At 43.9% G+C, this 10,597-nt stretch overlaps 2 protein-coding genes across 4 annotated transcripts; both read right to left on the minus strand.

Moving 5' to 3' along the window:
* Window positions 1-1,538: 1,538 nt before the first annotated feature.
* LOC108030379 (transmembrane protein 184B) lies at window positions 1,539-10,267 on the minus strand. 2 transcript variants are annotated; one of them, XM_017103252.3, is made up of 8 exons: window positions 10,119-10,267; window positions 6,039-6,291; window positions 5,807-5,972; window positions 5,490-5,748; window positions 4,889-5,228; window positions 4,570-4,644; window positions 4,428-4,512; window positions 1,539-2,906 (listed from the first exon to the last, which is right to left on the minus strand). In XM_017103252.3, exons 2-8 carry the CDS (start codon window positions 6,288-6,290, stop codon window positions 2,623-2,625), a joined length of 1,461 nt encoding a protein of 486 aa, XP_016958741.1. In that variant the 5' UTR covers window position 6,291; window positions 10,119-10,267; the 3' UTR covers window positions 1,539-2,622. The 2 variants fall into 2 exon arrangements, with proteins under 2 accessions (XP_016958741.1, XP_016958750.1); XM_017103261.3 differs by lacking the exon at window positions 1,539-2,906 and adding an exon at window positions 3,481-4,202.
* LOC108030389 (40S ribosomal protein S6-like) lies at window positions 7,644-10,266 on the minus strand. 2 transcript variants are annotated; one of them, XM_017103275.2, is made up of 2 exons: window positions 10,119-10,266; window positions 7,644-8,643 (listed from the first exon to the last, which is right to left on the minus strand). In XM_017103275.2, exon 2 carries the CDS (start codon window positions 8,590-8,592, stop codon window positions 7,825-7,827), a length of 768 nt encoding a protein of 255 aa, XP_016958764.1. In that variant the 5' UTR covers window positions 8,593-8,643; window positions 10,119-10,266; the 3' UTR covers window positions 7,644-7,824. The 2 variants fall into 2 exon arrangements, with proteins under 2 accessions (XP_016958764.1, XP_050742104.1); XM_050886147.1 differs by lacking the exon at window positions 10,119-10,266 and adding an exon at window positions 8,797-8,951 and having other exon boundaries at window positions 7,644-8,733.
* Window positions 10,268-10,597: the final 330 nt, after the last annotated feature.

The raw sequence follows: 10,597 nt of genomic DNA on the forward strand, positions 1-10,597 counted from the left end.
GTAAACGTAGGGAAACGTAAGGGCGACGTAAGTGTCAGTAAAAGAGGCATTCACATAACCACCCTAGCAGTATGACCGCAGTCGCAGATTGCCATTTGGGGGATTCCCAAAAATAGTGTGCATTTTGAATATTATTTATAACGATATTATATGTAAGCTAGGAACGTAACTGATTTTGAATAGGAACTATAAATTATAACCAGTTAATAATATAAGGGTTGTGCCGAGCACAAGCATTTACCTCATAAAATACTACCTACTGAAAGAAATAACTACAAAAGCAGAGTTTAGTTCTCGAACACAATTCGATTCCCAAGAGATTTACAAACAGCGTTAAAGGCCCTATATCATTTATTTTTGATTAAAATTTGGTTTTAAAGAAAATCATGACTGTTTGGGTCTAATCATCATTTCAACAGAGGCAAGCAAGCTGGTATAATTGCCTTCTTCGCGGGCAGTCCAATAAATTCCACTTGCAGTAGTATCACCTCTGTAGTATTTCCCATTCAGAGTGCTGTAATTTCAAGTGCTTAAATTTAGATGTTGAATACTTTTATTCGAAATTACTTACCTGAAACCACAATCATTCCGCCACCAACCACCTTGTTCGCAGGTATACATGTCAGTGCCACTATACCTATCAAATGTAACGAACTTTCAGTTCAGGTTGGATGTTAGGAAATCTCCGGCTGTACCATCATATGCCCCTACGGATTTCAGCACGTACGATTCTCCATCGTTGCCAATTTCGAAATGATCAAAATGGGCGTAGCTCGAAGATCCATTAGCCATCCCAAGTCCGACGTACAGTTCATGAGGTCGTGACATTGTCATCAGGTGGATTTTTTCCAGCCCGAGGAAGAACTCCCTTGTCACCTTCCCGAACCCGTCTTTGTAGTCCTGCCAGGACCGATTGAAGTTCTCGGATCCGTCGGACCGTTTCTGAATGGTCATCCAGCCGTGCTCCTGGCAGGGCACTTCGAAGTATCCCACTCCCTCCAGTTTGGCTGTGTAAGTGCCGCTGAGACCACGGGGACACTCGCTGGTTGCATTGAAGCCAAGTTCTTCAGCCAGCCGACTATCCTGGAGCTTTATGGCTTCCTTCACCGACTGGAGCAGGGCTTCCTTGGTCTGGAGCGTCTCATTCACTGCGCTCAACTGGGTCCGCAAATCCTCAGCAGTCCTTGTGTACTGCACTGCGTGGGTGATGAAGGCGTTGAGCATGGCAGTGCAATTCTCATCGCATTTGAATTCCAACAGTGATAGAGCCGGGCTTTCGTCGGAATGAACGAACAGCACTCCAAACACCAGAAACGGAGCAAGAACCGCGAGGAATCTCGGCTTCATGCTGACCGTGCGACTTAGATTCCGAACTAAGTAAGCATATGTGCTGCTTCATGGTCTAAGCTCATGGGAGATAAGAAAGTTTTAAGTGATTATGCGGGTCAAAGAAAATATTTCACCCACTTAGCCGTAAACCAAGTCCATCACGTAGTATCAAAACACTTTAAATATTATATACATAAATGGATTGAGAGTACTTTATGACATTTACTTTATTCTCATTTCATGTTATTAACGAAAAATGTACATAAAAACGTTACTGCTCTGGTTTTCCCTCGCTCCTTGCCCCCGATAATTATACATAATTTGACTTTCCTATGGTTTTTCCGGTTCCGCCCCCTGCCTCGGTCCAGACACACGCGTATTTTCGACGGGAAGCCTGGCTAGTTATCAAAATACTGCCCTCGACTGCCTGTGGAGCTGGTCGCCAATGTTGTGGACTTCTTCATTTCTCTGTACAGGGTAAAATTCTTTATACATCTCGAGGCCGGAGAGGCTCCTGTTACGTGGAATCTGAATTCTGGACCTGGTCTCATTCATTCAACTAACGAATTCGCTATAGGTTAGCTATGTACTGTGTTAAGTTTGCTTTAAAAAGTAGCCTTGGCTTATAAATATATTTGTGTGTAGATTTTCCTCAGCTTTGCCGCCAGTTTTCGTCCGCGGTTTATTGTAGAAGCAGCCTGTAGACGGTTCGTGAGACGCAAGAGTGCATTTGCAGTTCGGTTTGTTCGCTATTTTTGATTTCTATTCAGTTTTTGGTTCGCTTTACAATTAAATTGCCCGACAAATGTACACGAGGTAAATGAAATGGAATCGAAGCGAATCAAATTACATATGCGGTGTAAAATTACAAAACATCTTAGCGCGGATTAGGTCGTATTGTGGGCAACTATGGATGCAAATTGTAATCTACGGATGTTTCCAGCGAAAAGAATCAAGTCCGAACATTAACATTGGTTCTTCTTAGTTTAAAATTAAATACGCTGGCCCACATGGCCTAAAAACTGTTTTCAGACGTCCCTGAACTATCCATAGATTACATCCCGCCATCCACACACCCTCCTACTTTACGAGACATCAGATCCTTGCATCCCTTTAACTGCCTAATAGGTTGAAATGATCGCTAGTGCTGCTCGGCTACTTAAGATTATTGTACAAGCGACAGAATCGGCCAACTGGGGAGACGAATCGAGTCCCATCGAATCGGATCCGAACGAAAGACTGAATTTGATAACAATAAGTGGGGTCATCCATCCCGATCCCCTGGGTACCGCTCTACTGGTACTCGTCGTCGCTGCTCAGCAGCATGGTCTTCTCGTTGTAGTTCTGGCTGATGGTCGCCACCCGCTGGCCGCCGGGCTGGAACTTCCGCTGGTTGCCCAGCGTCTTGGAGGCCATGCAGTTGCTGCCGCCGTTGCCTCCGGATCCTGGTCCTGTGGCCACCGCGTTGTAGCCCCCGCTGGTGGGCTGTGACGCCTGCGCGGCTCCCGATCCTGCTCCCGAGCTGGGGTCGTCGGGATCGTAGCTGGAGACCCGAATGCCGCGCGAGTTCTTGCCACCTGTTTGGGTGTTAGTGGAGGGGGAATGGGCTTAATCATGACGGGTCACACGGATCGAGGGACTATAGCTATGTACAGGGGCCGTCAGATCATGCCATGCTGACCACACTTGTGCCTTGATCAGGGGATATGTTGGAATAAGTCCACCACATTAAAAATATAACTATAAGGAAGCCAACTTTATCAATAACTGAATGTTTTTTAGGGGAGCGAGGTATTGTATAATGAAATTGATTATCATGCCTAAGGATCAATTTTTTTAAATTATCTACTAACTAGAGAAAATGTAGAAAATAATAATTTTATTTTTTACTGTCTGTAAACAGTTCTCTAAAAGAAAATAAATAACGTGTATTAACTGACATCTTTATAAAGAGGTATTTATTCTTTGAATTCATTTAAAATTGCAAATAATAAAAAAAAATACAAAAAGACACCCTAAATGTACTATATAAGATAGTTTTTATATGATCCTTTAAAAAATATCTATGATTAAGTTCTTAATCAAGGCACAAGCATGATGAATAGTTAAAACGAGGCCATTAAACATGCAACGAAGAAAACGAGGCAGGCAAACGGTTGTCAAGCTTATCGTACATTTATTGCTAGATACTTTAGATATTTTATACAATTGGTTTAAACATTTACAAACAGAAGTAAATAGAAGCACGACGAGAGCTTATCACAAAAAATGTGGTCAAAAGGGAAATCAAAATAAGAGAAGGAAAAAACTTGGTTTTTGGTATCTTTGAGCGAAACGAAAATACGTAAGTAAATGCTGAGGGGAATCTAACTTGAAGACTGCTGTTGCGTACAGTATAATAAAATCTTTGTTTACAAATACATAATATTGTACAATATTATAGTTCGTTTCGTACATAGCTAACTTTTAAATAGGTTGTTTAAAAAACGCTTAGACTAAGTGTAGAGTGTAAACATAAGAAATACAGAGTTACAGACATATAGAGGCGCGCGGATCCCTAAAGCGGGAAGAAGGCTAAGAGCCCTAAACTCAAAAGGCAATTTCTGTTCAGCTTTCAGCATTTTGTGGAGTGAGTAAGTAAGTAACTAGGCCTAGTACGTATCTCCTCTCTAAATGTGCTATCTTGGGGCTTTTTGGGGGAGGGTGGGTTTCAAGCTAGGGCTTTAAGTACACTTGTTTGCTTTGTTTTCGGATCGCCTCCTGCTCGGAATTGTGGAATTGTGGTTGCAATTAGTATTTAGTAGCGAGCATCGCTAGAGTTTTGCTTTTCATAGTGATTTAGAGCTTTTCGTAACGCTGAGCCGAGGTTACTTCTGCAAAAGATAAGAAAAACAAGAAGGAAAAACAAAAGTGTGAAAAACATAATGATAATGGAATGGAATGGAAATAGGCATCGAAATGCATTAAATGAGAGCAACAGAACACAAGAACGATAAGATAAGGTTGGCAGGCACGCAGAAAGGAACGAAACATGCCACAGACACGAGCACAAAGAGATCTTGGGCTAAAAGGTCGAGAAAGTGGGTAAAGAGACCAACCTGAGCTGTACTGAGTGTACTGCTGGTACTGCGGATGGAAGTTGTGAATAGCGTCCGTCATAATATCCTTGGGATTCATCGTTTCCTGTGGGAAGATAAAGCGTTAGATGGTTGGCATCCCAAGAAAAGTCAAAGATCTCACCTTAAGACTGCTGGAAATGGACTGCATGGTGACAGAGCGTCCGTGTCCATCGCTAATGCAGCTTCGTGCGTAGACCTATAAATACAATATGATATATTACTATGACCCATACATGTTTTAAAGAAACTATTCCTTTACGTTTTTCAAAATACATTGTCTTAACTAAAAAGAACTATATTTCCAGCCATCTCATCATTACATGAATGCTGATAAAGCCCAAAACTAACCCAGAAAAGCACTTACTCAGTCCCTATCTAATCACCAAAATTCCTAAATAGCTCCGTCGAATCTTGGCCCACTCCGACATTCCGGGACTCACCTGATAGGGGAAAGCGTAGCGCAGTGCGATGGCGGCGAACAGCATTTCGATGCAGATGAAGAAGTTCTGGTAGCCGGCCGAGACAGTACCGGGCTCCACGGTGACAGTGCCTGCACTGTCCACGATGGGCGAGATGACGTTGGCCTTCTCCAGGATGGCCAGACCCACGCCCTGCCAGAAGGACAAGAAGATCACCGACTTGATGGTGCAGAACTTCAGAACAGGTTCGAACGGAGTCAGCAGGTCGCGCGTGGCAAAGTAGAATAGATAGAGACCGTACAATGCCAGCGACACGGAGATGTTGTAGATAATCGTGATATAGATGTAACCGCCATCAGCACTGCAGGGGAGATAAGAGGAGATATTAGTGGGATTATCCAAGACACATATTTGCGTTTGCAACAAAGATCTTTGCCTCCAGAAATGTTACATATGCACATTATAATTTAATGTTAGGCAATGAATACTGGCATAAAAAGCTTTTCCTACGCCATATCTACATTTTATGGCGCACGTTCGCGGTTCAAATCCATTGCTGCGTTGGTTTATACCAGCATTTAAGATACAATAACTCGGGGTATAAAAGATAAAGACCCATTACCTCCAATCACCATCGTGGTAGTGGCCAAAGGCCTGCAGAAAAATGATGATGAAGGCCACCAGCGGCTTGACCAGGCAAAACTGCAGCGTGGCCTGCTTGCAGAAGCGGAGGAAGCCAATCGTGTAGGTCTTGCCCTTCAGACAGCAGGTGCCGTACAGGCACGAGGTCTTGATGGGCTTGCCGCGAATCTCCGACATGATGTTGCCCTCGCCGCCCAGGTACTCATAGCACAGCGACAAGAAGTTGTAGATGACAAAGGCTATGGGTGGGAAATGGATTAGCTAATGGCCAGTAGAAGGGGATTGCATATGCCGAACCTTCGTAGCAGTCGCGCACGGTGAAGAAGTAGATGTACACATTGTCAGAGTTGAAGAAGAGCAGACTGATCCAGGAGTAGGTGGCATAGATGGGCACGATGAACAGGATGCGGACGATCCAGCGCTGCTCCTGCGGATTCGTGTACCAGCGCAGGTGCTGGTAAATCTGCGAATGAAGGGGTGTTCCTCAATTAGTAAGCAAGTCAGGTAAATGATTGACGAGCTAGCCTACCTGTTGACAGGTGATAAACAAGGCGGCCCAGACGCAGACGCCGGCTAGAACCTGGGCGGTCTTGGTCTGCAGGAAGATGCCGTCGCCCACGTGGAGCAGGGGGTCCAGCGGAGTGTTCATCAGGGAGTTCTTCACCTGCACCACGTAGTTGGGTTTCCCTGTGGCCTCTAGCGATCCCGGAGTCGTAGCCGTGCCGTTGCCACCACTGGCATTTAGAGCCGCCTCGATGAGACTGGCGGCGGTTGTGCTCATGCTGCAATGGAATCCGAAACGAAAGTGGGATTAGAGTGGGTTGTACTTGGGCTGGGGAATTATGATAGGGAATGTTGAAATGTTCGGGGCAGACAGCTAGGCAGGCAAAAATGTTTACGTTCTCGTCTCGACTTTCACACGAACATTGCTACGAAAACGACATTCTACTCGGAGACACGAAACCCATTTTCACCCCGGCTGTGTTGGGCCATTAGCTATATTATAGTTAGGCTTAAGACATAAATATATGTTCTTCTTATTTTTCATCACATTTGCCTTGGAAACCACTTATTCGCGCTTATATAAACTCAAAACAACACGTTCGAAGAAAGTATGTGAATCAGTCATGTGCAGAGCTTGAATAATGGCTTATGAATAATTATATTTTTGTACATTTGTAGATTACTTGTAGAGCATGAAATACAATTAAAAGTCTTTAGTGGTATACTTATTAGACAATTTTTAAATAGGTATGATTTAACATGTTATTTTCAATCACTAGGCAAGTAAAAACAATATAAATTCTCAAAAACACATGTTTTTCCACACATAAACCACTGATTTGTTGCTCCAAAATTGATGACAGCACTGCAACAATGTTGGGACGAATTGGGTCAGCAAAGAAACAAAGTAGAGCATGTGGAGCGGCAGCAAAAAACAAAAACAAACAGAGGAGTAGGCGGTGGGCAGTGGGCGGTGGGTGATGGGTGGTGAAAGAGGCGATGGGATTTGGGAGCAGAGGGACAGAGGCGCGCGCATTAGATCATCACGCAATCCAATATTAATAATGGACTCCTGGCGCAGCCAAGCAAAGTTATGGCCACCTCTGCACCTTCCACCTTGTCTCAGGGTCACTTCCAACTGCTCCATATCGATTTCACCCGCCCGGGAATGCCAGCCAATCAATAAACAAGTGCTAAGCGAGCAGAGTAGAGTACATATTTGATATGTATCTTGGGGCAGTGGCGGTTCTATAGAGTGCATCTGCTCGGGGAGCGAGTCTTTGGGTCGGAAATCGCTTTAAAAACAATCTAGAAATGGGGAGCTTTGCGAGAAGACAAAGAGAGACCAGCAGCGAAGCTAATTAGCCGTACGGAAATAGCGCCAAAGTGCATCGAAATTGGTTATGTATGTACATAAAACCGAAAGTTTTGGTCGAACGAAAACATGTGGCATGTCAAGTGGACTATTGAGTCACTAGAAAAGCGATAAGAGGTCCAGGAGGAACATACATGTACATATAAATACAAATTTATGTTGAATACAGATTAAGAACTTTCAAAGAAACGACTTTAAAAACAAATTCCAGCATGGAGTAGCGACTCCCTAGAGAATAAGAGGCGATAAGAGGCATACAAGCATCGTAAATATATAATATTCAACCAAGTAAATATCGACAGTACATACAAACACCTCAACCACAAATAAAATCTTAAGCGAGATGTACAATTGGATATGAACAATGTGCATTGAATATCTAGTATTATTCCATTTTATTTGATAATAGTTATTGAGATCCTAACGATGCGGGTTCCTAGACCGAAGTGGAGGAGTTCACCGAAGACTTGGAGTTCACCGACGACTTGGAGCTGCGCAGGCACAGCGAACGGCGGCGCTTATCCGATTCACGCCTGGCCTTGGACTGCTTCTTGCGGAGCATCAGCAGCTTGGCGTACTCGGCAGCCGACTCCTTGGCGGCGGCAGCCCGCTTCTTGCGCTCGGCAATCCTCCTCCGCTTGCGCTGCAGGACAACCGGGGTGATCAGGCGCTGGATCTTCGGCGCCTTGGTGGTGGCCTTCTTGCCCTCCTGGGCCGGCAGAGGACGACGGACCACATAGCGACGCACATCGTCCTCCTTGGCCAGATTAAAGACCTTGCGGATCTTGCTGGCCCTCTTGGGGCCCAAACGCCTGGGCTTGCAGATGTCCGTGAGGCCGGGGATGTCCTGCTCGCCCTTGCGCACCACCACCAAGGCCAGCACGGACATGTTGGCATTGACGATGCATCCGCGCACTGACTTGCGCTTCCGCTCGCCGTCGCGACGGGCACGGTAGCAGGATTGCCCGGACTTGAGGAGCAGGCGGACGCGCTGCTGACTGAAGACGCCCTGCATCATGGGGAACCCCTGCTTGTCATTGCCGCCGGCGATGCGGAGCCCGTAGCCCTGCCACTCGTCGCCCAGAGGATCCGCCGGCACAGTGGCCCCCATGCGCTTCTCGTAGAAAATACGCAGCTTGTGCTCGTCCACTACCTCGAAGAGCTTCTGGCAGCCGGTGATTGGATAGGAAATGTTCAGCTTCATCTCTGGAAAATATCTTATTGCCTCAGCTTGCAATGTGTGGATGTCTTGACGCTGGCCAAAACGAAAAAGAAGCAGTCCGGAGTGAAAATCGGCAATGACAAACAGGAAGTCAGTTCAAATGTCATAGTTCATTACTCAACACTGATAGAAAGGGTTTGAAACGTTTCGGTGAAATAAATCCGTGTATTCAACACTGAATGTTACCTGAACGGTATTGTAAATTATACTGATAAATTCGAAGTAAGAAATCGTTACTAGAGAAAGACAACAAGACAATTTGGGGGTGCCATAAGTGGTGAACTCCTTTTTAACATCAGATAACAAATTGTGACTCACAGAAAAGGGCAAAAATGCATAAAGCCATTAAAATGTTAATTACTTTTCTACGAAATCATTTCTTTATTTATTTCTATAGAAGTTATATACAATTAGAGAAATAAAAAAATTTGCGGAAATATCAATGTCATACAGAATATATATATATTTACTTTATTAACGTCACAAGGGATTGTTTAGTAATAGAATGAATGGGGTTCTACCATTGGAATTGTACAAAACATTTTTGATTGTAAAGATAACCATATAGTCATACGATTTTTTTAGAACATAGTTATGGAATATATATAGAATATATTTTTTGAAATTAAATAAACTACAATATGGGTGGCATATGGAATCTAAATATGGGGAAGTTGTAATGTGTGTAAACGAAATAAAAAAACTATAGCTTTATAGAACTAACTAGGCTTATTTTGAAAATATTGCAAGTAGTTCAACGTCGTTGACAAGGGTTTCCCATTAGGGGAATGAGAATCACGGCTGAGATAACGAATGAGTCACGAACTCGTGCAAAAGTTAATAATACTCGCATTGTTGAACTCGAAATTTGTGAGCACAACGCAAAACGTTAAATGTTAAGGCTTGAATTTGCGTACCAAAACCAGAAGTAAATGGCCAAAAGAAGAAGAGGAGATGGGAAGGCTGAAGTGAAACACAATCAGCTGCACAAAGCAGAAGCAACAACAAGTTGCTGCTGGCGGAGAGATACAGAAATTGGCCAAGCTAAGTCTCCAGGCGACGAAGCAGAAGAGTCTCCAAAAAGAGTGGCGAAAGACGAGTAAGGCCATATTGCTACAAATGCCAGCGAAAAGAGGGCCGAAGGGGAAGTTGCTAATTATGGAGGGAGTGGGTGGTCGGAAAACTTTTTGTGGGGCTTCAGCGGGTTAATTGAATTTGAAGCAAAAACAAAAATAAATAAAACATATGCGAAGACGACCTTTGGAGAGTGAAGAAAGAAGAAGACCACAAGCTTATCTTTCGCTCTTCCACTTACACACACACACTCGCACCGTGCTTATCAATGCAAAAATACACACGCAGATGTTAATAAAAACATACAACAAGGCACACACTCAATAATTTCGTCATCGAGTCGGGTAATTCACAACTTGGCCATTTCAGGGAAAACAACTTTTACGCACACAAGCACAAGCGAACAATTCCTTTTTAATTGGCACGCTAATTACCTTTTTCAAATGCAACTCTCCACGCTTTCGAGCGTTTTCACAGTTGCAAATTCCGTTTAATTTCGCTGCGCCCGTTCAATTTCAATTTTCAATTTCCAGTTATCAGTTTTTCTTTCGATTCCCCGTTTTTTCACCTGACGCCAGTCGCGTCGCCCACTGACGTCGTCTTTTGCTACGAGGCCAAAAGAATGGCCTAAATCGGTTGATTTATGTCCGCGAACGCGCACAATATGTTTGCCACTGTTTTGCCAACGATTCCTGGGGTTTTTCGCGAACCGTGGGTGAGAAAACAGCGGAGGAAAGCGGAGCAAAATAAATGAAAATTACGCACGAATATACGTGGGGTGTGACCTAACTACTGTAGTGAAAAATATACCAAAATATATTTCGATATTTTTGTAATAAACTGAATGCCAATACACAAAAAATACCGAAACATATGTTTTGCGGTATGTGTAAATACACCGTGCATTCGCACT

This window comes from Drosophila biarmipes, chromosome 3L, assembly GCF_025231255.1.
Source record: "Drosophila biarmipes strain raj3 chromosome 3L, RU_DBia_V1.1, whole genome shotgun sequence".
In the NCBI taxonomy this organism is placed as follows: Eukaryota; Metazoa; Arthropoda; class Insecta; order Diptera; family Drosophilidae; genus Drosophila; species Drosophila biarmipes.

Coding starts and splice junctions, on each gene's coding strand:
- LOC108030389 (XM_017103275.2), bottom strand. CDS start 8,592: ATGAAGCTGAACATTTCCTATCCAATCACCGGCTGCCAGAAGCTCTTC.
- LOC108030379 (XM_017103252.3), bottom strand. CDS start 6,290: ATGAGCACAACCGCCGCCAGTCTCATCGAGGCGGCTCTAAATGCCAGT. Junction 5,749..5,806: donor CGTGCGCGACTGCTACGAAG/GTTCGGCATATG, acceptor TCCCACCCATAG/CCTTTGTCATCTACAACTTC. Junction 5,229..5,489: donor TACCACGATGGTGATTGGAG/GTAATGGGTCTT, acceptor TCTCCCCTGCAG/TGCTGATGGCGGTTACATCT.